Genomic DNA, 25,005 nt, shown 5'->3' with positions numbered 1-25,005 from the left:
TAGCTGGGCTTGGTGATGTTTGCCTGTAGTCCCCGCTACTTGGGAGGCTGACTCAGGAGGATCACTAGAGCTCAGGAGTTTGAGGTTGCAATGAGCTATGATCACACCACTGTACTGCAGCCTGAGCGACCAAGCAAGACCCTGTCTCTAATCAATAAATAAGAGATGAGAATTGGCAATGTAATGTGTGTTGCGAATTGGTAATGTAATGTGTGATATTCTCCTGGACATTGTGAAACTATGTAATATTTTGTTAGGGCCAGGTGCAGTGGCTCACACCTGTAACCCCAACACTTAGGAGGGCAAGGCAGGAGGATCAGTGGAGGCCAGGATCCTGGGCATCACAGCCTGACAAACTAGCCTGGGCAATGTAGTGAGACCCTGTCTCTAAAAAAAAAAAAAGAAAATTAGCCAGGCATAGTGGCACGTGCCTGTACTCAGGAGACTGTCATGAGAGGATTGCTTGAACCCAGGAGTTTGAGGTTGCAGTGAGCTATGATCGTGCTGCCGCATTCCAGCTTGGGCAACAGAACAAGACCCTGTGTCTAAAAAAACAATATAAAAAGATTCTGCGGTGTTACAGATGTTGAGATTTTGTCTTTGTTTTTCCACAGTGGTTTGCTAAGAAGGCCATTTTCAACTCTCCACTGGAGGCTGCTATGGCGTTCCCTCACCTGCAGCAGCCCAGCTTTCTACTGGTAAATATCAACTGCTCGCATGAGTGTCAGTGTGGCCATAGTTCTCTAGCTGTGGGACTTGAGTGTTCTTCCCATTGACTTGAAGAACTCTGTAGTGGTGGTTTTTTAGGGGCATGTGATGGAAACAATGGCAGACTCCTTAACTTGACTGTGCCTCCTTATTACTACAGGACCTTGGGGTTACTCAGCCTCTGGGCTCTGGGTTTTCTCATACAAATTCATTCAAATTCTATTTTCTCTACTTCCCAAGGGTATGAGGAGGAGGAAGAGCAAGTGAGAAGGATGTATATCAGAATGTTCATGACTTATAAATTCTTAAATAGATACGAAGCATTCTAATAATCAGTCATAACTGTCATCAGTGAAAAATGGAGACACTGTTGTGCTGGGGGCTGCTAGGTTGCACTTTAAGTATTAAACATGATGCTGAGAACTGGGGGCAGTGGCTCATGCCTGGAGTTCCAGCTACTGAGGAGACTCAGGCAGGAGGATTACTTGAGCCCAAGAGTTTGAGACCAGCCTGGGCAACATGGTAAAGACTCAAAAAGAAAAAAAAAATGATACTGAGAAGTTAGATATGAGGCAAGTATTGGTGATGAAAGTTCCTAATTTTAGTTCTTAGGAGGTGTTTTTGTAAACATTTATGTGGAAGGACATTCTTCCTCAGTGCACCCCACTAGAGTCAACAGGTCTGGCCCATGGCCAGACAGCTCAGATCTCCATCTCTGTCTCAAGCACTGTGAAATCCACCCTCGTTTGGAGGTAGACAAGGCTTTAGATATCCTTTGGCAGAGCCCTCTAGGTTGAAATTCTAGCCGTTTCTCCTGATCTTAATCCATTCGCACAGACGCCCTTTTTCTCCTTGTAGTCAGGGTGCTTTCCTCACATTCCACGACTAGATTTCATTAGTCCTTGTCCTGAGTCTTTTCTGGCCTCTCCATTGCCTTCATGATTAGTGTCTACTTGGCTGAAGCTGTCTATAATTTTTGTCTGCCCTGTGTTTTAAGATCATTGGTTTAGTAGATTCAGTGTCTACTGAATAAAGGACAGCTCATTTAAGAGAGCTTCTGCAATAGCCATGATGTTGTTGGGTGTTCTTACTGATGATCACAACGGTGTAATCATGGTGGTCCATCAGGCTGGAAATTTCCAGTTGATGCGTACAAACTCAGTGGTACTCTGTGGTTTGTGAGGGGTGCCCTTACACAATCAAGATCCTCTTCTGGCTCTGGGGCTGACTCTGGGACCAACCCCTACTTATGGATTGGTAGAAGTCAATCCTGTTCTGATCATGTGCAGCACTCTGAGTGGGTACTGGGAAACAAGGCTGATAGTTCCTGGTCCAGAGAGCGTAGAACTGCGGCCTATCCTAGTAGTACTCTTCGGGCCACTGACACACATGAGGGGCTGGGGAACCAGGCCATTGGTTATGGGTCTGACTCATAACGTATTGCTTGGATTTCTGTTTGACTCAAGCCAGAGTATCACTAAAAGCTGCAGAGTGAATGTCATCGTGATTTTTTTGCTTTGTTCTGTCTTCTAGGCTAGCCTGAAAGCTGACTCTATAAATAAGCCCTTTGCACAGCAGTGCCAAGACTTGGTTAAAGTCATTGAGGATTTTCCAGCAAAGGTATAGCTCTGCTAACGTCTCTCTTTGGAGCATGTCTTATACATTCCTTGAAGAACTTTATTATAATTCCTAATTTCCCTCCCCGCCCCAACCCCGAGCACTGCCTGGCACAGAGGCCTGGCCATTATCATGACCATTATGTTTATGGACACATTTAAACATGTGAACTTGTAGATCAGGGGTTCTCAGCCACAGGTGCTCTGTCCCTCAGGGGACACTTGGCAATGTCAGAGACATTTTTGGTTGTCACATCTGGAGGTAGATGGGGAGTGTGTGCTACTAGCATCTAAGAAGTAGAGGCCAGGGTCGCTGGAAACATTCTGCAAAGCACAGGACAGCTCCCTGCAACAAGGAAGTATCTAGCCCAAAATGTCAATAGCCCCAAGGTTGAGAAACCCTGATGTAAATACTAAAAATATGTATTTAAGTCACACCTGAAATTGTCAGGCCCAGGAAGCTGGCCTAGACAAGGAGTTAATACCAAATGGCAATAGGTCAGTTAGGTTTCAGGGGCTTCACTCTGGAAAGGATGTTGCTTTCCTTTCTGATGGAGCATCCTTCAAGTCAGAAGTTTCCATCACTTTTTGAAGAATCTTTTTTTGTGGTGGCTCATGCCTGTAATCTCAGCACTTTGGGAGGCCGAGGTGGGAGGATCACTTAAGCCCAGGAGCTCAGAAGCAGTCTAGGCAACATACTGAGAACCTATCTCTGCAAGAAATTTAAAAATTAGCTGAGTGTAGTGGTGTGTGCTTATAGTCCCAGCTACTCAGGAGGCTGAGGTGGGAGGATTGCTTGAGCCCAGGAAGTCAAGGCTGCATGCAGTAAGCCATAATTGCACCACTGCACTCCAGCCAGGGCAACAGAGTGAGACTCTGTCTCAAAAAATAAGTATTTTGTTTATTTTTTTATTTTATATATTTTTATTTTCTTCATTGTTTCTGTTTATTTTTTAAATTTATTTATTTTTCTTAATTTAGTCTTCTGTCACACACAAAAAATGTATTTTGATCGGAGGCTGACTTACTTAACTGGCCCAAGTCTAAAGCAACACTGCTTGGTATGCCATGTGCCCCATTGGAAGAACCCAAAGCTGCTCTCGTCATTGGCACCATAGCACCAGGCTTCCTTTGGGTGCAGGGCTGATCCCATAGGTCTCAGCCAGGGAGTGGCTTCCTCAGAGGGAGCTGAGCAGCAGGTGGTGCAGGACTAGAGCCAGGGCAGGAGTGGGTGCTGGTCCTGCCCGTGGCCTCACTACACGTTGTTTCAGGAGCTGCACACCATCTTCCCATGGCTGGTAGAGAGCATTTTCGGCAGCCTAGATGGTGTCCTCATTGGCTGGAACCTCCGCTGCTTACAGGGGCGCGTGAATCCTGTGGAGTACAGCATCGTGATGGAATTTCTTGACCCTGGGTAGGTAGGTTGGTCACTGGCGAGAGGCTGGGCGATTCCTCATGGTGATTCCACCTTTAAACCACTCTCTGAATTTCTTAAGATTAAGAAACAATCAAAGCAAGATAATTTGGAGTTCATTTGCCCTGTTTTTGTTTGTTCAATTTCATGTTCAGTGGCCCAATGATGAAGTTGGTTTATAAGCTTCAAGCTGAAGACTATAAGTTTGACTTTCCTGTCTCCTACCTGCCTGTAAGTAAACCATAGTGGTGAGAGTGGTGCTCGGGGCAGTGGGCCTTGCACAGCCCTGTGGTGATGGGCAATCTCCTCCAGTCCTCTAAGGGCAAATTGAGGAGTGATTCGTTCCGGGGGTATGAGAGGCAAAGGAAATGGGTATTGCATGGCTGCTACCCTTGCTGTCTGCAGCTTTTTATGAGATGGTAGGAGAAGTTCTAAGCAAAGACTTGTTCAGGCACTGCTCAGAGGCAGGGCACTGTCCCCACAGGTGGGTTCTGTGTGTGAGTCTCTTCCTCAGCAGCCTTCCCAAAGTGCTGCTATGCATGTGGGGCACTGCGTATTGGGCACTACTCACCAGCACCTGCCCACAAGCCTCACTGCCTCTCTCTGCAGGGTCCTGTGAAGGCGTCCATCCAGGAGTGCATCCTCCCTGACAGTCCTCTGTACCACAACAAGGTCCAGTTCACCCCTACTGGGGGCCTTGGTCTGAACCTGGCCCTGAGTATCCTTTGGTGGCCCTGAGGTAGGGAGGCTTTGGGTGGCCCAGCACTTGACCTTGGCGGGGCTGGGGGTGGTGGCTCATCAACCCTGCGTGTTTGCCCCTGACGCTGCTGTCAGATCCGTTCGAGTATTACATATTCTTCTTTGCTTTGAGCCTCATCACTCAGAAGGTAGGGAAGGGATGCCTTTTGCTGGGAGAGGTGAGGCCACGACCCAGGGCTTCCCTGCACTTGTTGGTGCTTGGTTGCCTGGCAGTGTCCAGAGCCCACGCTAACAACTAGCTTGGTTTTCCAGCCACTCCCTGTGTCCCTCCACGTCCGTACTTCAGACTGTGCCTATTTCATCCTGGTGGACAGGTACCTGTCATGGTTCCTGCCCACTGAAGGCAGTGTGCCCCCGCCACTCTCCTCCAGCCCAGGGGGGACCAGCCCCTCACCACCTCCCAGGTAAGGCTGCCCTTTGTTAAGACCTGGCCCTTCCATAAGGGAGTGGCCTGGTCACTTGCATTGCCCACAGGGACAATGTTGCCACCCTTTGTCCAGGGTTCCCAAATTTTTCTTATGCCTCATTCCCCACCCCCAGCTGTCTTAGCACAGACTGGAGGGTGGGGGTGTGGAGGGCAATCTGTCCTTAGTGTTCAGTGTCTTTGGCCATCACTGAAGCTATCAGGTCCCTGGAGGCCTCTACGGCCTGCATGGGAATGGGCTGTGTTGTGTGTGGAGCAGCCCTCTCCACAGGCGGTGTCTGAGTCAGTGAGAGGGTGGAAAGGTTGTCCTATGAGCAAAAAAAATGGAAATCTCTATGGGCCCCAGGAGCAGGTCTTGAAGGGGAGGCCCTGGGCCAAAGAGCCTGTTTTGCCAGTCCAAACAGGCTAAGCCTGATGTGTGCCTGCACTGGTCGGGAGTGTGAACCAGGGGTTCTCATGCCTGGCTGTCCTGGGTCCTCAGTGGGCACTAACGCAGGTTCTCTTGGCCGACTTCCCAGGAGACCCTCTTGCCCCAGCAGCAGCTGCCTGTGCACCTCCGACCCTCCTTAATTTCACTGGCCCATCGCCTTCCCCAGGAAGCTGCATGCAGGCCTCTTCCTGCAGATGCTGGCCCACCCCAGATCTGCTAGCATGTGTAAGGCAGGCCAGGCCTTTACCTACAATTCACATGTGGACAGATTCCCCAGCGGGTGGAGGGGAGAAAGGGAGCGGCAGGGAGGAGATGCTGCCCAGGTGGCGGCAGTGATCAGTGACCCTGAAATGTTGCTGATCGTGTGGAGGACTTGGAGGTGAGGCAGATTCACACCCTCTTAGATGCAGAATTCAGCTGCCAAGCAGTTTTTTGATGCCTGGTTTTTTTGCTTGTTTTAACTTTTTGGGTTTTTTATTTTAATTTTTTCTATTAGAAATTATATATGTAGGCTGTGAGTGGTGGCTCACGCCTGTAATCCCAGCACTTTGGGAGGCCAAGGTGGAGGGATCGCCTGAGGTCAGGAATTCAAGACCAGCCTGGTCAACATGGTGACACCTTGTCTCTACTAAAAGTACAAAAATTAGCTGGGCGTGGTGGTAGGCGCCTGTTACTCGGGAGGCTGAGGCGGGAGAATCCTTTGAACCCAGGAGGTGGAGGTTGTGATGAGCTGAGATCGCACCACTGTGCACACACATACACACAAAAAAAGAAAAGAAATTATATATATATGGTTTGGGTTTATTTATTTATTCATTTTATTTTATTTATTTTTTTTTTTGGAGATGGAGTCTCGCTCTGTCACCCATGCTGGAGTGGTGCAGTGGCACGATCTTGGCTCACTGCATCCTCCGCCTCCTGGGTTCAAGCGATTCTACCGCCTCAGCCTCGCAAGTAGCTGGGATTACAGACACAGGTCAGCATGCCCGGCTAATTTTTGTATTTTTAATAGAAACGGTGTTTCACCATGTTGGCCAGGCTGGCCTCAAACTCCTGACCTCAGGCAATCCGTCCACCTCGGCCTCGAAGTGGTGGGATTACAGGTGTGGGCTACTGCGCCCAGCATTTTTTTTTTTTTTTTTTTTTTTTTTTTTTTTTTTGAGACAGGGCCTGGCTGGTTTGCTCAGCCTGGAGTGCAGTGTTGTGATCACAACTCACTGCAACATTGACCTCCTGAGATCAGTGATCCTCCCACTTCAACCTCCCAAGTAGCTAGTACTATAAGCATGCACGCCCACACCTAGCTTTTATTTTATTTTTTTGTAAGATGGGTCTTGCTATGTTGCCCAGGCTGCTCTAGAACTCCTGGGCTCAAGCAATCCTCCTGCCTTAGCCTCCCAAAGTTCAGAGATTACAGGCATGAACCACCACACTGGTCCATTGTGGGCTTTTTTTGTTTTTTTTGTTTTTTTTTGACAGGGTCTTACTCTGTTGCCCAGGCTGGAGTGTAGTGGCGCTGTCTCTGCTTCAAGTGATTCTCCTGGCTCAGCCTCCCAAGTAGCTGGGACTACAGGTGCCTGTCACCACACCCAGCTAATTTTTGTATCTTTAGTAGAGACAGTTCACCATGTTGGGCAGGCTGGTCTTGAACTCCTGACCACAAGCGATCTGCCCGCCTCAACCCCCTGAAGTGCTGGGATTACAGGCGTGAGCCACCGCTCCCAGCCTAGCCATTATGTATGTTTAAAGACGGTCTTACTCTGTCACACAGGCTGCAGTACAGTGTCACAATCATCACTTGGTGGCACAGTCATCACTCAAGCCAGCCTGTCACCTCAGTGACTATAGGCATGCATCACCACAGCCAGCTAATTTAACATTTTTTTTTTTTTTTGCGGAGATATGGGGATGCCTAGCTGTGTTGCCCAGGCTGGTCTTGAACTCCTGGCCTCAGCAATCTTCCTGCCTCAGCTTCCCAAGTAGCTGGAATTACAGGTGCAAGTCACCACACCTAACTTTTTATTTTGAAATAACTTCAGACTTACAAATAAGTTTCCACGCATAATAAAAATAACTTGCAGGCTGAGCACGGTGGCTCACGCCTGTAATCCCAACACTTTGAGAGGCCAAGGCGGGAGGATCGCTTGAGGCCAGGAATTCAAGACCAGCGTGGGCAACATCGGGAGACCTCATTTCTACAAAAAAAAAATTAGCCAAGTGTGGTGATGTGCAACTATGGTCCCAGCTACTCAGGAGACTGAGGTGGGAGGATCACTTGTGCCCAGGAGCAATGAGCTGTGAGTGTGCCACTGCACTCTAGCCTGGGGTAACAGAACAATATCCTGTCTCAGGGGAAAAAAAAAAAGAAACTTTCATAGACCCTTCACCCAGATATCCAAATTGTTAACACTTTGCTGCATCCGTTGTTTTCCACCTCTATTGTATGTGTTTTTTTTTTTTCTCTAAGCCAATATGAGTAAGCTACAGCATATGACACCCCTTGACCTCTTAATATTTCAGTGTATTTCCTAGAAGCGAATGCATTATCCTATACAGTCACAGTGCCTGTAACCACACCAGGAAGTTAGTATTGCCACCAGGCCACACACTGTGTGCAGTGATGTTTCAAAGGCTCACCCACTGTAAACAGTGATATTTCTACTCCCGTTCAGTCAGGAATGGTCCCTTGCCTTTCTGTCTTTCCAGACCTTGACCCCTCCAGAGCGTGCGGCCGCCCCTCAGGCTGTCTGGTATTTGCTGGTGACTAGGCCCAGCATGGGCTTTGTTGGGAGGAGCACCGTAGTGGGACACCTGGTCCTTGCCAGGTGCCCTTTTATCACCGGGTCAGGTTTTTCCATTGTAAAATAATTACTTTGTGCCCAGATTAAATAGTAATGAGGCTGGGCGCGGTGGCTCATGCCTGTAATCCCAGCACTTTGAGAGGCTGAGGTGGGCGGATCACTGGAGCTCAGGAGTGTGAGACCAGCCCAGGCAACATAGCAAAATTCCATTTCTACCAAAAATTTAAAAATTAGCCAGGCGTGGTGGTGTGCACCTGTAATCCCAGCTACTTGAGAGGCTGAGGTGGGAGGATTGCTTGCACCCAGGAGGCGGAGGTGGCAGTGAGCCAAGATCATGCCCCTATACTCCAGCCTGGGCTACAGAGTGAGACCGTATCTCAACCAAAAAAAAAGAAATTAATAGTGAGTGCCTGGGCAACATAGCACGACCTTGTTTCTACTAAAAAGAAAAACATCAGCCAAGCATGGTGGTGTTGGTCCCAGCTACTTGGGAGGCCTAAGTCTAGGAGGCTGAGGTTGCAGTGAGCTGTGATTGCATCAGTGCACTCCAGCCTAGGCAGCAGGGTAAGATCCTGTCTCAAAAAAAAAAAATTGATAACGAGAATTTACTGGGAAGATGTATGGAGACTATGTAATTATCAGTAGTATTAACATCCACTTTTGATTCTCCCCTTTTTTCAAATTGATTTTATTTGCAAACAGGGTCTTGTTCTCTTACCCCAGGCTGGAGTGCAGTGGTACAATATCTGCTCACAGCAACCTCAACCTCCTGGGCTCAAGTGATCCTCCTGTCTCAACCCCCGAAGTATCTGGGACTACAGGCAGGCATCACCACACCTGGCTAATTTTTGTATTTTTTTGTGGAGACAGGGTTTTGCCATGTTGCCCAGGCTGGGAATTTCTTAGTTTTTTAGAAACAGGGTCTTGCTCTGTCACCCCGGGATGGAGTAAAGTTGGTACGATCATTTGTCACTATAGCCTCAACTCGTGGGCCCAGGCCATTCTCCCTCCTCAGCCTTCTAAGTAGCTAGGACTACAGGCACATGCTACCAGGCCCAGCTGTTTTATGTTTCAATGTTTTTGTGGAGATGGGTTCTCACTTTGTTGCCCAGGCTGATCTCAAATGCCTAGCCTCAAGAAATCCTCCTGCCTTGGTCTCCCAAGGTGCTGGGATTACAGGTGTGAGCCCCCATGCCCAACCTCACTGTTGGTTCTTGACCAAATCAGCCATTAATAGGGCGGTTACCAAATGGTGGTTCTCTAACTTCATCCCTCCTTCATTGATTAGTGGGTCAGTGGTCACTCTGTGGTAAGGAAGACTTCTCTCTTTGCTATTTATTTTTTCAGGTCTATCAGTGTGGATCAGGGGCCTGGGGGGAGGTATGCGTTGTGCTATTGAACAAGATGTAATCTGTCCCTTCTTTCGTTGATTTTGATATCCAGATTGCCCCTGGCTAGGCCAACGGGAGCCTGTAACTCGGGCCTGTTTCTGTGTCTCCCTCAGGACACCAGCCATGCCCTTTGCTTCCTATGGCCTCCACCACACTAGCCTCCTGAAGCGACACATCTCTCATCAGACGTCAGTGAATGCAGACCCAGCCTCCCATGAGATCTGGAGGTCAGAAACTCTGCTCCAGGTGAGAGTTGAGCTGGTCAAAAGAAACTGTTCAGCCAGCCGGGCACAGTGGCTCATGCCTGTAATCCCCAACACTTTGCGAGGCCGAGGTGGGCAGATCACCTGAGGTCAGGAGTTTGGGACCCACTTGGCCAACATGGTGAAACCACATCTCTACTAAAAATACAAAAATTAGCCGGGCGTGGTAGCAGGCGCCTGTAATCGCAGCTACTCAGGAGGCTGAGGCGGGAGAATCGCTTGAACCTGGGAGGTGGAGGCTGCAGTAAGCTGAGATCGTGCCATTGCACTCCAGCCTGGGTGACAGAACTGGACTCCATCTCAAAAAAAAAAAAAGAAAAAGAAACTGTTGCCACCTTCCACTATGTGGGGCAGAGTCCCAGAGGTGGCCCCTCAGCCCGGGGCTGATTCTAAATTGTTGATATTTTCCTGCTGTGACATTTAGAAAACGTGAAAATAAATCTGCCCACCCTTCTAACTTATATGTCATTGACGGTGTTTTTCATCCCAGGATCCGCTGTCCATGGAAGTTGTTTCGTTTTGCCTGTGGTGATATAATTGTTGCAGAGTCTTTTGGTTTCCATGACACTGAATGGTGAGGGGTCTGTGCAGGCTCCATAGGCCTTCCATTGATTCAGGGGATCGAAGTAGAAGGTGACAGATTTCCTTGTCTGCCCAGAGGGGCTCCAGCCTGTCAGGATGGTATGGGCTGGCTCACTTCTTGAGTGCTGGCCAACTCCCAGGTCCTGGCTGTGTCTTCTAGGCACACATCAGAGAGATTCAGCAGGTGCTGCTTCTGACACTGGATCCTGGGGCTGACTTGGTAGCCACAGCCTTGCTTTTGACAGCCTGGCATGTAGATAAGGTCGGATTCTATCTCCCATCTTGTGTATAACTCCTAGTATTTGGGGTGCTGCACTTTTTGAAGTCTCCATACCATTTCACAGCATCCTCGAAGGGTGGAATGGTAAGAACCGTTGCCCCTGTTCACAGAGGGGACCATGATGCCCAGATGGCTCTTGGCTGTGTGGACTGTGGGCTGTGCTGGCCATGAAGAGGGCAGAAGATCATGACACAGGGCTTATAGGGCAGAACTGGGAGGTTCTGCTGTTCCCTGGACTGAAACATTTTTTTTTTTTTTTTTTTTTTTAAGATGGAGTCTCCCTCTGTTGTCCAGGCTGGAGTGCAGTGGCACAATCTTGGCTCCGTGCAACCTCCACCTCTCAGGTTCAAGTGATTCTCCTGCCTCAGCCTCCCGAGTAGCTAGGATTACAGGTGCCTACTGCCATGCTCAGCTAATTTTTGCATTTTTAGTAGAGATGGGGTTTCACCGTGTCTCGAATTCCTGACCTCAAGTGATCCATTTGTTTTGGCCTCCCAAAGTGTTGGGATTACGGGCATGAGCCACCATGCCCGGCCCTTTTTGTTTTTTAATTAAGAAAAAAATTTAATTACAAGATACACATAACACAAAATTTATTGTCTTTTTTTTACAATTTTATTATTATACTTTAAGTTTTAGGGTACATGTGCACAATGTGCAGGTTTGTTACATATGTATACATGTGCCATGTTGGTGTGCTGCACCCATTAACTTGTCATTTAATATTAGGTATATCTCCTAATGCTATCCCTTCCCCCTCCCCCCAACCCCAACAGGCCTTGGTGTGTGATGTTCCCCTTCCTGTGTCCATGTGTTCTCATTGTTCAGTTCCCACCTGTGAGTGAGAACATGCGGTGTTTAGTTTTTTTGTCCTTGTGATAGTTTGCTGAGAATGATGATTTCCAGTTTCATCCATGTCCTTACAAAGGACATGAACTCATCATTTTTTATGGCTGCATAGTATTCCATGGTGAATATGCGCCACCTTTTCTTAATCCAGTCTATCGTTGTTGGACATTTAGGTTGGTTCCAAGTCTTTGCTATTGTGAATAGTGCCGCAATAAACATACGTGTGCATGTGTCTTTATAGCAGCATGATTTATAATCCTTTGGGTATATACCCAGTAATGGGATGGCTGGGTCAAGTGGTATTTCTAGTTCTAGATCCCTGAGGAATCGCCACAGTGACTTCCACAATGGTTGAACTAGTTTACAGTCCCACCAACAGTGTAAAAGTGTTCCTATTTCTCCACATCCTCTCCAGCACCTGTTGTTTCCTGACTTTTTAATGATGGCTATTCTAACTGGTGTGAGATGGTATCTCATTGTGGTTTTGATTTGCATTTCTCTGATGGCCAGTGATGATGAGCATTTTTTCATGTGTTTTTTGGCTGCATAAATGTCTTCTTTTGAGAAGTGTCTGTTCATATCCTTTGCCCACTTTTTGATGGGGTTGTTTGTTTTTTTCTTGTAAATTTGTTTGAGTTCATTGTAGATTCTGGATATTAGCCCTTTGTCAGATGAGCAGGTTGTGAAAATTTTCTCCCATTTTGTAGGTTGCCTGTTCACTATGGTGGTAGTTTTTTATGCTGTGCAGAAGCTCTTTAGTTTAATTAGATCCCATTTGTCAATTTCGGCTTTTGTCGCCATTGCTTTTGGTGTTTTAGACATGAAGTCCTTGCCCATGCCTGTGTCCTGAATGGTATTGCCTAGGTTTTCTTCTAGGGTTTTTATGGTTTTAGGTCTAACATGTAAGTCTTTAATCCATCTTGAATTAATTTTTGTATAAGGTGTAAGGAAGGGATCCAGTTCCAGCTTTCTACATATGGGTAGCCAGTTTTCCCAGCACCATTTATTAAATAGGGAATCCTTTCCCCATTTCTTGTTTTTGTCAGGTTTGTCAAAGATCAGATGGTTGTAGATATGCGGCATTATTTCTGAGGGCTCTGTTCTGTTCCATTGGTCTATATCTCTGTTTTGAACGAGTACCATGCTATTTTGGTTACTGTAGCCTTGTAGTATAGTTTGAAGTTACATAGCTTGATGCCTCCAGCTTTGTTGTTTTGGCTTAGGATTGACTTGGCGATGCGGGCTCTTTTTTGGTTCCATGTGAACTTTAAAGTAGTTTTTTCCAATTCTGTGAAGAAAGTCATTGGTAGCTTGATGGGGATGGCATTGAATCTATAAATTACCTTGGGCAGTATGGCCATTTTCACAATATTGATTCTTCCAACCCATGAGCATGGAATGTTCTTCCATTTGTTTGTATCTTGTTTTATTTCATTGAGCAGTGGTTTGTAGTTCTCCTTGAAGAGGTCCTTCACATCCCTTGTAAGTTGGATTCCTAGGTATTTTATTCTCTTTGAAGCAATTGTGAATGGGAGTTCATTCATGATTTGGCTCTCTGTCTGTTACTGGTGTATAAGAATGCTTGTGATTTTTGGACATTGATTTTGTATCCTGAGACTTTGCTGAAGTTGCTTATCAGCTTAAGGAGATTTTGGGCTGAGATGATGGGGTTTTCTAGATATACAATCATGTCATCTACAAACAGGGACAATTTGACTTCCTCTTTTCCTAATTGAATACCCTTTATTTCCTTCTCCTGCCTAATTGTCCTGGCCAGAACTTCCAACACTATATTGAATAGGAGTGGTGAGAGAGGGCATCCCTGTCTTGTGCCAGTTTTCAAAGGGAATGCTTCCAGTTTTTGCCCATTCAGTATCATATTGGCTGTGGGTTTGTCATAGATAGCTCTTATTATTTTGAGATATGTCCCATCAATACCTAATTTATTGAGAGTTTTTAGCATGAAGGGTTGTTGAATTTTGTCAAAGGCCTTTTCTGCATCTATTGAGATAATCATGTGGTTTTTGTCATTGGTTCTGTTTATATGCTGGATTACATTTATTGATTTGTGTATGTTGAACCAGCCTTGCATCACAGGGATGAAGCCCACTTGATCATGGTGTATAAGCTTTTTGATGTGCTGCTGGATTCGGTTTGCCAGTATTTTATTGAGGATTTTTGCATCAATGTTCATCAAGGATATTGGTCTAAAATTCTCTTTTTTGGTTGTGTCTCTGCCAGGCTTTGGTATCAGGATGATGCTGGCCTCATAAAATGAGTTAGGGAGGATTCCCTCTTTTTCTATTGATTGGAATAGTTTCAGAAGGAATGGTACCAGCTCCTCCTTGTACCTCTGGTAGAATTCGGCCGTGAATCCATCTGGTCCTGGACTTTTTTTGGTTGGTAAGCTATTGATTATTGCCACAATTTCAGAGCCTGTTATTGGTCTATTCAGAGATGCAACTTATTCCTGGTTTAGTCTTGGGAGGGTGTATGTGTCGAGGAATTTATCCATTTCTTCTAGATTTTCTAGTTTATTTGCGTAGAGGTGTTTGTAGTATTCTCTGATGATAGTTTGTATTTCTGTGGGATTGGTGGTGATATCCCCTTTATCATTTTTTATTGTGTCTAATTGATTCTTCTCTCTTTTCTTCTTTATTAATCTTGCTAGCAGTCTATCAATTTTCTTGATCTTTTCAACAAACCAGCTCCTAGATTCATTAATTTTTTGAAGGGTTTTTTGTGTGTCTGTTTCCTTCAGTTCTGCTCTGATTTTAGTTATTTCTTGCCTTCTGCTAGCTTTTGAATGTGTTTGCTCTTGCTTTTCTAATTCTTTTAATTGTGATGTTAGGGTGTCAATTTTGGATCTTTCCTGCTTTCTCTTGTGGGCATTTAGTGCTATAAATTTCCCTCTACACACTGCTTTGAATGTGACCCAGAGATTCTGGTATGTTGTGTCTTTGTTCTCGTTGGTTTCAAGGAACATCTTTATTTCTGCCCTCATTTCGTTATGTGCCCAATAGTCATTCAGGAGCAGGTTGTTCAGTTTCCATGTAGTTGAGCGGTTTTGAGTGAGTTTCTTTATCCTGAGTTCTAGTTTGATTGCACTGTGGTCTGAGAGACAGTTTGTTATAATTTCTGTTCTTTTACATTTGCTGAGGAGTGCTTTACTTCCAACTATTGGCCAATTTTGAAATAGGTGTGGTATGGTGCTAAAAAAATGTATATTCTGTTGATTTGGGGTGGAGAGTTCTGTAGATGTCTATTAGGTCAGCTTGGTGCAGAGCTGAGTTGAATTCCTGGGTATCCTTGTTAACTTTCTGTCTCGTTGATCTGTCTAATGTTGACAGTGGGGTGTTAAAGTCTCCCATTATTATTGTGTGGGAGTCTAAGTCTCTTTGTAGGTCACTAATGACTTGCTTTATGAATCTGGGTGTTCCTGTATTGGGTGCATATATATTTAGGATAGTTAGCTCTTCTTATTGAATTGATCCCTTTACCATTATTTAATGGCCTTCTTTGTCTCTTTTGATCTTTGTTGGTTTAAAGTCTGTTTTATCAGAGACTAGGATTGCAACCCCTGCCTTTTTTTGTTTTCCATTTGCTTGGTAGATCTTCCTCCATCCCTTTATTTTGAGCCTGTGTGTGTGGGTCTGCACGTGAGATGGGTTTCCTACATACAGCACACTGATGGGTCTTGACTCTATATCCAATTTGCCAGTTGTGTCTTTTAGTTGGAGCATTTATCCCATTTACATTTAAAGTTAATATTGTTATGTGTGAATTTGGTCCTGTCATTATGATGTTAGCTGGTTATTTTGCTCATTAGTTGATGCAATTTCTTCCTAGCCTTGATGGTCTTTACATTTTGGCATGTTTTTGCAGTGGCTGGTACCTGTTGTTCCTTTCCATGTTTAGTGCTTCCTTCAGGAGCTCTTTTAGGGCAGGCCTGGTGGTGACAAAATCTCTCAGCATTTGCTTGTTTGTAAAGTATTTTATTTCTCCTTCACTTATGAAGCTTAGTTTGGCTGGATATGAAATTCTGGGTTGAAAATTCTTTTCTTTAAGAATGTTGAATGTTGGCCTCCACTCTCTTCTGGCTTGTAGAGTTTCTGCCGAGAGGTCTGCCGTTAGTCTGATGGGCTTCCCTTTGTGGGTAACTCGACCTTTCTCTCTGGCTGCCCTTAACATTTTTTCCTTCATTGTCAGATTCATTTGGTGAATCTGACAATTATGTGTCTTGGAGTTGCTCTTCTCGAGGAGTATCTTTGTGGCGTTCTCTGTATTTCCTGAATCTGAATGTTGGCCTGCCTTGCTAGATTGGGGAAGTTCTCCTGGATAATATCCTGCAGAGTGTTTTCCAACTTGGTTCCATTCTCCCCGTCACTTTCAGGTACACCAATCAGACGTAGATTTGGTCTTTTCACATAGTCCCATATTTCTTGGGGGCTTTGTTCGTTTCTTTTTATTCTTTTTTCTCTAAACTTCCCTTCTCGCTTCATTTCATTCATTTCATCTTCCATCACTGATACCCTTTCTTCCAGTTGATCACATCGGCTCCTGAGCCTTCTGCATTCTTCAGGTAGTTCTCGAGCCTTGGTTTTCAGCTCCATCAGCTCCTTTAAGGACTTCTCTGCATTGGTTATTCTAGTTATCCATTCATCTAATTTTTTTTCAAAGTTTCTAACTTCTTTGCCATTGGTTTGAATTTCCTCCTGTAGCTCGGAGTAGTTTGATTGTCTGAAGCCTTCTTCTGTCAACTCATCAAAGTCATTCTCCTTCCAGCTTTGTTCCATTGCTGCTGAGGAGCTGCGTTCCTTTGGAGGAGGATAGGCCCTCTGCTTTTTAGAGTTTCCAGTTTTTCTGCTCTGTTTTTTCCCCATCTTTGTGGTTTTATCTACTTTTGGTCTTTGATGATGGTGACGTACAGATGGGTTTTTGGTGTGGATGCCCTTTCTGTTTGTTAGTTTTCCTTCTACCAGACAGGACCCTCAGCTGCAGGTCTGTTGGAGTTTGCTAGAGATCCACTCCAGACCCTGTTTGCCTGAGTATCAGCAGCAGTGGCTGTAGAACAGCGGATATTGGTGACCCGCAAATGCTGCTGCCTGATTGTTCCTCTGGAAGTTTTGTCTCAGAGGAGTACCCGGCCGTGTGAGGTGTCAGTCTGCCCCTATTGAGGGGTGCCTCCCAGTTAAGCTGCTCGGGAGTCAGGGATCCACTTGAGGAGGCAGTCTGCCCGTTCTCAGATCTCCAGCTGCGTGCTGGAAGAACCACTACTCTCTTCAAAGCTGTCAGACAGGGACATTTAAGTCTGCAGAGGTTACTGCTGTCTTTTTGTTTGTCTGTGCCCTGCCCCCAGAGGTGGAGCCTACAGAGGCAGGCAGGCCTCCTTGAGCTGTGGTGGGCTCCACCCAGTTCGAGCTTCCTGGCTGCTTTGTTTACCAATCAAGCCTGGGCAATGGCAGGCGCCCCTCCCCCAGCCTTGCTGCCACCTTGCAGTTTGATCTCAGACTGCTGTGCTAGCAATCAGCGAGACTCCGTGGGCGTAGGACCCTCCAAGCCAGGTTCGGGATATAATCTCCTGGTGTGCCATTTTTTAAGCCCGTTGGAAAAGTGCGGTGTTAGGGTGGGAGTGACCCGATTTTCCAGGTGCCGTCTGTCACCCCTTTCTTTGACTAGGAAAGGGAACTCCCTGACCCCTTGCTCTTCCCGAGTGAGGCAGTGCCTTGCCCTGCTTTGGCTCGCACACGGTGCGCTGCACCCACTGTCCTGCACCCATTGTCTGGCACTCCCTAGTGAGATGAACCCGGTACCTCAGATGGAAATGCAGAAATCACCCGTATTCTGCATCGCTCACGCTGGGAGCTATAGACCGGAGCTGTTCCTATTCGGCCGTCTTGGCTCCACCCAAATTTATTGTCTTAACCATTTCCAAGTGTACAGTCAGTTGTGTTAAATACAGTCATGTTGTTGTGCATCCAATCTCCAGAATGCTTTTCATCTTGTGAAACTGAAACTGAACCAGCCCAGGCGCAGGGGCCTCACACCTCTAATCTTAGCGCTTTGGGAGCCCAAGTAGGGAAGGATTGCTCAAGGCCAGGAGTTCAAGACCAGCCTGGCCAGCATAGTGAGACCCCATTTGGGCTCTTTTAATAAAAAGCAAAGAAATCAAACCATTAAACAATTCCCCACCCAGCACCTGGCAACCACTATTCTGCTTTCTGTTTCTATGGATTTGACTCCTAGATCTCATACCCAGAGTATTTGTAGCACATAGTACTTATTTGTGTGTGACTAGCATGCTTCACTTAGCACAATGGACTAAAGATTACAGCATGTGTCAGAATTTCCTTGCTTTTTAAGGCTGAATAGTGTTCCATTGTGTGGATGTACCACATTGTGTTTATTCATTCATCCCTCAGTGGACACTTGAGTTGCTGCTTTTTTTTTTTTTTGAGACCGAGTTTTGTTCTTGTTGCCCAGGTTGGAGTGGAGTGGCGCGATTTTGGCTTACCACAACCTCTGCCTCCTGGGTTCAAGCGATTCTCCTGCCTCAGCCTCCCGAGTAGCTGAGCTGGAATTACAGGCATGCGCCACCATGCCCGGCTAATTTTGTATTTTTAGTAGAGACACGGTTTCTCCATGTTGGTTCAGGCTGGTCTTGAACTCCTGACCTCAGGTGATCCACCTGCCTTGGCCTCCCCAAGTGTTGGGATTACAGGCGTGAGCCACTGTGCCCAGCGCTTTTTTTTTTTTTTTTTTTAATCAGAGTCTAACTTTGTTGCCAGGCTGGAGTGCAGTGGTGCAGTCTTGGCTCACTGCAGCCTCAAACTTCTGGGCACAAGCAATCCTCCCACCTCGGACACCCAAGTAGCTGGGATTATAGGTGTGATGCCCCACCACACCCATCTGATTTTTGTATTTTTTGTAGAGACTGATCTTCACTATGTTGGCCAGGCTGGTCTGGAACTCCTGGCCTCAGGTAACCCAGCCACCTTGGCCTCCCAAAGTGCTGGGATGACAGGATTGAGCCACCATGCCTGTTGGTTGCCTTTTCACTCTATCAATAGTATTTTTTCCTGCTCAAGAGTATTGATTTTGATGAAGTCTAGTTGTCTATTTTTTTTCCTGTTGTTGCCTGTGCTTTGGGCGTCATATCTAATTAATCATTGCCAAATCTGGTGTTATGAAGTTTTCGCCCATGTTTTCTTCTGAGAGTGTATGGTTTTAGTGCTTATCCTCAGGTCACTTACCCATTTTGAGTTATTTTTTGGCGATGGCGTGAAGGAAGGGCCCAGCTTCACTGTTCTGCCCATGGGTATTCTGTGTTCCCAGCTTTGCTTGTTGGAGACACTGTCCTTTCCCCACTGGATGGTCTGGCATCATTGTCGAGAATGGTTTGACTAGCTAATGCTTTTTTGCAGGTTTTCGTTGAAATGTGGCTTCATCACTATTCCTTGGAGATGTATCAAAAAATGCAGTCCCCTCACGCCAAGGTATGTTTCCACAGTTTTTCTTCCCACCTCCTGCTTCTGACCCTGCTCAGCCTGCTGCTTCTTATCCTGCCTCTGAGTGAGTTTTCACAGGCTGGATGGTGGGAAGCAGAAACCCACCACCCACCTGTCACTCAGAAACCGAATAAGAAGTGGGCATCGTTCTCTAGTTTCCGGTGGTGGGCAGAGGGCGTTGCACCCTGACGTGTAGACACTTGAGGCCTGGAAGTCTGGCCTCTCCGGGGCCCTCCCTGTGCAGCTTCCTGAGCCCCCTCCCTGGCAGCGGGAACAGATGAGGTTGTGGTGCTCTTGCTCTGGGGGCGGGGGAGCTGCGATGCCTCTGGGAGCCACTTTCTCGTCTGTCTCCTCGACCATCAGCAGTGCCTTTGTGCTTTCCCATGAAGGGGTGGCCTGGAGCCTCCTTTGCCTCCTCCCCCTACTCTCCCACCTCCTCCAGAGCATGAGCAAGCAGCCCTTCTTGTGGCGAGTGTCACCTGGTGCCCCCCTGCATGCAGCCTGGCTTCCCTCCTCTCCCTCTGCCTCGCCTGTCCCCGCTCTCTCTCTCTGGGCAGCACGCTGCTTTCAGGTGCATGGAGGTGGCGGAGGCCCTGGGTCGTTCCTGCTGTTGCTATTCCTGGAGCTAGCACCACCCCTGGACCGGTCAGAGTGAGAAAGCAGCTAGGTGAACCTTAGATCTCCAGTCAGTCATCCTCCATGGAGCAGCTTGACTCATGCCCATCCAGGCCCTTGCCTGAAGTGGCATCAGCCACGTAGTCTGGTGCCCATGGCGTCTGTGCATCAGTATGCTTGGGAAACTTTGGCTTTGTCACTGACAGAATTATTGAGGGCTTCCTCCAGAATGTGGGTGATGGAATTAAACTTCAGAAGAGCATCCTGTCACTTTTCCTCTGGTTCTGGCGAAGAGCTGTGGGTCTGCTTCTGCCACAGTCTCTGCAGCCAGTTCCATGGCCCCATGCTTTGCCATGTGGAGGCTCTCTCAGAGCATAGGGTCCCCAAGTCCTCACCCTCAGAATCACATGGGTGGAGAATGGGGAAAAGCTGAGGACCCCATCTTGGGCCTCCTGAGTCACAAAGAGCGTGCAGTGTCCTTCCTGCTTCCAGAGCAGACTTGCTGCATGTCACTGGCTGGTGCCTGGGGGCCTGGTTATTCCCTGGGCCTGCTCCTCCCGCGAGGCTCTGGGACACTTACTCAGCACTCGTGCATGTGGTGTGGCATGGCCTGGCAGGGGCAGGGGCCACTGCACTGCATTGTGTTCCTGTTGCTCCTTCTGCCTTCTGAGGGAGTGGAAGCACACCTACTTTCAAGAGTCAGCCAGAAAGGCTCTTTTGGGCTGTCACCTGTGAGGATTCTTTGTCCTAACGGGCCAGAGGAAGGGCAGGGGGCTGTCCCTATGGAGGGCAGGAGGTGCAGTTCCTTCTTCCCCACATTTGCTTCCTCTTAGGGTGGGTGGGCCCTGCTCAGAATACCTTGCAGTGGCCGGACCAAGTACCCAGAGATGCTCCACTCTTCGCCTCTTCCAGTTCAGGCAAAACACAAGAAAACTTGGTGGGTGGGAGCCAGAGAAAGGCAGCTGTGGAGGTCTGTGTCTCCTAAGGCTTCTTGCCAGTTGTCCAGGCCTATGCTACATGTACTGCCATGCAGAAATCCCTGCCCGTCCCCACTAGCCCTTATTTTAGATGCAGGAAGTGAGGCTCCTGGGGTCATCCTCCTCACCCTGCTTGAGTCCAGGATGCGTGTTTGCTCCCCAGTGGCCCTGTGGGCAGTAAGGATGGCCATGGCGCTGTAGGCCACTGTGTTCCTGCAAGCAAGGGCAGAGCCACACTGGGGAACTATGTGTCTGATTCCTTCCTGAGCCCCAGGTCTGGCACAGAGGAAGGCTGTGGAGGGCAACACCTCCCTGCCCTGCTCTTTCACTCCCTGCTCTGCGTGTCATGGCGACTGGTGTGTGTTCTGATTTCTCCTGTGTGGAGCCCAGTGGGTGTGCTGCTTGGGCAGGAGGCATGCTGCTGGCGAGGCAGGATGTGTGCCAGGCCGGCTCTGGCTGCACTGGGCTGAAGGGGTGCTTCGGCAGGCCGTGGTGCTGCAGGGCAGTAGGTTGGAGGGTCCTGGCTAGGAGCCAGCTCAGCCTCAGGTTCCTGCTGCCTCTGGGTGTGTGTGGCTGTGACCAGATCCTTGGGGGCTCCCGCCCTTGGGAACCCACTGTACCTGGAGGGTGGGAGTTTCTGGTGCGGTAGGAGAGGCTGCCTCCAGGAGTCAGAGCTGTTGTGCACACCACCTTGGCTGACGTCCACACTATGAGGGTGGAGGGCAGGGCCTGGGGGCCTGAGCCTGTGCTCCTCGTCTCTGTGGTACCCTTGGGGACCTGTCCTTGCCCTCAGTTCTCAGAGAGCCAGTCATGGAGGGGACATTGATTGAGTTTTAGACACATAGGAATTGATCATGTCTTATACCAATTTGGTAAATTTCTTAAGGCAACCCAGGGAAATCCAGTCAATTCCACGTGTCTTTTCTGGGCAGAGTCCTCCTCCTGGAACATGCTCTGCTGGTTTCTTTTCTGAGCCTCAGGATCTTGAGGTCTTGGTGGCTGGCAGCATGTCCCAGTGAGGACCCTGGGCTCTTGGAGGGCTCTGATGTGCATGTGCCACAGATAGTGTGACAGAGTCACTGGGGAGAGTGGGTCCCATCTTGAAGGGCAGTGAGTTGGGCCCTTCCAAGGAGCTAGAGAGGCCTTTAGGCCCCAGCAGTACTGAGGGGCCACCCAGGTGACCTGGAGGGTCCCTCTGCCCGGGCCTCCCAAGCGAGGAGAGTGTGGCCACAGCCCTGGCCTGGCTGCGGAGGGGGGTGCTGCGCTGGCCCGCGGCTGCTGGGACTGCAGTTGTTTGGATTGTCACTGACCGTGCTTTTGTTTTTGTTTTTTTCTCCTCACTCCTGGGCTCGTTCTCATTGCTTGCTTTCTCTCTCCGCTTCCCCCTCCCGTGTCTGGTCCTATCTCTCCCCTTCCCCACCCCATCCTCTTGTCCTCTGCTCTTCTGCCTCTTCCGGCATCTCTCTGTTCCTTGTCTCAGCTGGAGGTTCTGCACTACCGACTCAGTGTCTCCAGCGCCCTCTACAACCCTGCCCAACCCAGCCTCCAGGCCCTCCACGCCTACCAAGTACTGGCTCATTCGTTCCCTTCCCCCTGCCCAGAGTGCATGTCCATGCCTGGCAAAGCAAGGGGCCGCCGGGGCCGGCCGCTGGTGACTCAGAGGCTAGTTCCAAGCAGAGCGAAGCCCCTGTGTCCGGGGGAGGAGGGGTCAGCCTCCAGCCGGGCTTGGCCCCTGGCTTTGTAGACTAGCTTGGTTGGGGGTGGGGGTGGTGGCTGTGTGGCAGAATGAGGCATGTGGGCATGTGGCCCTGGCTGTCCAGGCTCCTGGCAAGTGGAGGTTTCACAAGCGCTCCAGTGTTGGAGGCCTCGTGCTTGGCCCTGGTTTGAAGAGCTGGAGTCCTCAGGCCTCAGCAGTGGCTGGGTTCACTGAATCTGCAGGGTCTGGCGCTCAGGAAGGAGCTGAAGACGCAGAGGCCTGGGACTTATGGGTGGTGTGGGTTCTGCCTTGTTCAGAACTGTCACCCAGCCTGGAGGTGCTGTGACCCAGAGCCTGCGTGTGAGGCGGGGGGATGGGAAAGACCTGGGGCTTGACCATATAGCCCACAGAAGCTGTCAGTCCTTGACAGCCCAGCCAGGACCCGGCCTTTACCTGGGGAACCCTGGCCACTCATACACACCTCCAGAGGCAGATTAGAGTGGGTGGTAACCTCATAGAGGTTGTGGCTGCCTAGGCAGAAATGACAAGTGTGTGGATGGATTTGAGGTCAGTGAAGCAGAGTTCAGACCTGTGGGGGACTTCAGGGATGACAGAGGAATCTGTGAGAGCCGGGGGAGATGGGTTGTGCTCACAGCCGGTGATCTGTTCCGTTCACCTGGGAAGGAGCACGGATGATTGAACAGGAATTTGAGCATAAGATGAGAAAATGTGTTGGCCTCTGAGCGCTGGTGGGCTGGAATGGCGGCCACAACACACTGGGGCACCTCATTCCGCAGGAGCCACTGCAGAGGAGAGGAGGGACCTGAGGGCTTGTGCTAGGGAGGGAGGACAGTGTCCAGAAAGCATCTGACAAACCCCATGGTGGGAGGGGTGACCAGCGAGACCCAGGTGGGGTGAGCTGAGGTGCTGTGAGTCTCAGCCCAGTGGGAAATGTGCGGCTTTGGGGACACATCCTTAAGAAGCAAGCAGGTGTGACTGTGGCCAGGGACTGCATGTGGGAACATGGCCCAGGAGGGGTGCAGAGCTGAGGGAGAAGTTTGGCTCAGCAAACCTGTGGGAAAATAGCTTGAGAGGGTTCCGTGTGACTGTTGGGGTCAGGGGCGGACAGTGGGCCCTCCAGACCCTTCGGAAGGACCAGCTGAGGTGGGGCAAGTGCACCAGCAGGGGAAGGCAGTTTTCCAGTTCCCATGTGGAGGTCGTCCCCTCCCCTGAGCTGCAGGGTGGATGTTACGGCTCAGGATCCCAGGCCAGGATTGGCCTGGGCTGAGACTGGAGGAGGAGAAAGACCCTGGTCTAACTTCCCACCCCACTGGTGCCCTTCTAGTTGGGCAGTATAGGTACAAGTATTACGTCTCATACTTTTCTCCTTCCGTCTTTTTTTTTTTTTGAGATGGAGTCTCACTCTGTTGCCCAGGCTGGAATGCAGTGACATGGTCTCGGCTCACTGCAATCTCCACCTCCCAGATTCAAGTGATTCTCCTGCCTCAGTCTCTTGAGTAGCTGGGATTACAGGCATGTGCCACCCACCTGGCTAATTTTTGTATTTTTAGTAGAGACGTAGTTTCACCATGTTGGCCAGGCTGGTCTCAAACTTCTGACCTCAAGTTATCCGCCTGCCTTGACCTCCCAACGTGTTGGGATTACAGGCGTGAGCCACTGCACCTGGCCCTTTCTTCTAAAACAATGCAAATTCATTGCCCAAAGACTTAACGATACAGGTGGTGGAAAATAGCCAGCCACGATGGCTCACGCTTGTAATCCCCGCACTTTGGGACGTTGAGGCAGGCGGATTGCTTGAGCTCAAGAGTTTGAGACCAGCCTGGGCAACATGGCGAGACCCCTGTCTCTACAAAGAAATACAAAAATTAGCCTGGTGTGGTGGTGTGTGTGCCTGTGTTCCCAGCTAACCGGAAGGCTGAGGTGGGAGGATCCCTTAAGCCCTGGAGGCAGAGGCTACAGTGAGCCGAGACCACGACACTATACTCCAGCGTGGGTGACAGAGTGAGACCCTGTCTCAGAAAAAAGAAGAAAATGCCTCCCACCCCATAGCTCCATCTTCAGACTCAGCCCCTGATCTCTGGGGTGTGTCACCTGGACCTGTGGGGACAGTTTCCTGACGGGGAGACTTGAGTAGGTAGCGATATGGGCAGTGGCCCGTGCGGGGTCTACAGCACCCCAGGATATACCCGGAGGCCGGGCCCTGCACCAGCCTCAGCAGCACAGATGTGTTAAGGCCCAAAGGGCTAGGGGACAAGCGTGGAGAGGCGAGCATATCCACTCAGACTCAGGATTCTGCCCTCAGCGCCCCCACTTCCCTGCCCTCGTCTACTCTCGATGCTCCCACCTGCCCTCCCAATGGCTAAACAACCAGAGGAAGCCCATGGCCACCAAAAAGGCTTTCCTCTCCGGCTAGATCTCCAGGATCCTGCTTGTATGTTACAAATCAAAAGTTTGGCCTAGGCTGGGCGCAGTAGTTCACGCCTGTATTCCCAGCACTTTGGGAGACCTGAGGTCTGGCCAACATGGTGAAACCCCATCTCTATGAAAAATAAAAATTAGCTGGGCATGGTGGCACACACTTGTCGTTCCAGCTACTCAGGAGGCTGAGTCAGGAGAATCGCTTGAACCTGGATGCGGAGGTTGCAGTGAGCTGAGATTGCACCACTGTGCT

General features: G+C 48.9%; 1 protein-coding gene across 8 annotated transcripts in view; it reads left to right on the top strand.

Annotated features, from left to right (window-relative positions):
• Positions 1 to 25,005, top strand: part of LOC129471892 (sphingomyelin phosphodiesterase 4) — a 37,382-nt gene that overhangs the window by 5,424 nt on the left and 6,953 nt on the right. For 3 of the 8 annotated variants that reach the window (XM_063631256.1, XM_063631255.1, XM_055260985.2), the window contains exons 2-10: positions 615 to 698; positions 2,242 to 2,328; positions 3,596 to 3,738; positions 3,894 to 3,969; positions 4,348 to 4,456; positions 4,573 to 4,625; positions 4,750 to 4,901; positions 9,657 to 9,789; positions 18,942 to 19,013. In XM_063631256.1, the coding sequence (XP_063487326.1) occupies positions 660 to 698; positions 2,242 to 2,328; positions 3,596 to 3,738; positions 3,894 to 3,969; positions 4,348 to 4,456; positions 4,573 to 4,625; positions 4,750 to 4,901; positions 9,657 to 9,789; positions 18,942 to 19,013 (864 nt within the window). In that variant the 5' untranslated portion in view covers positions 615 to 659. Of the gene's footprint in view, positions 1 to 614; positions 699 to 2,241; positions 2,329 to 3,595; positions 3,739 to 3,893; positions 3,970 to 4,347; positions 4,457 to 4,572; positions 4,626 to 4,749; positions 4,902 to 9,656; positions 9,790 to 18,941; positions 19,014 to 22,097; positions 22,185 to 25,005 lie in introns of all 8 variants that reach the window. The other 5 variants (XM_063631254.1, XM_055260984.2, XM_063631257.1 and 2 more) reach the window with 3 other exon arrangements.

Source organism: Symphalangus syndactylus, chromosome 22 (assembly GCF_028878055.3).
Source record: "Symphalangus syndactylus isolate Jambi chromosome 22, NHGRI_mSymSyn1-v2.1_pri, whole genome shotgun sequence".
Classification (NCBI taxonomy): Eukaryota; Metazoa; Chordata; class Mammalia; order Primates; family Hylobatidae; genus Symphalangus; species Symphalangus syndactylus.
The sequence above is the reverse complement of the archived record's forward strand: the minus strand, read 5'-3'. Positions and strand labels throughout refer to the sequence as shown.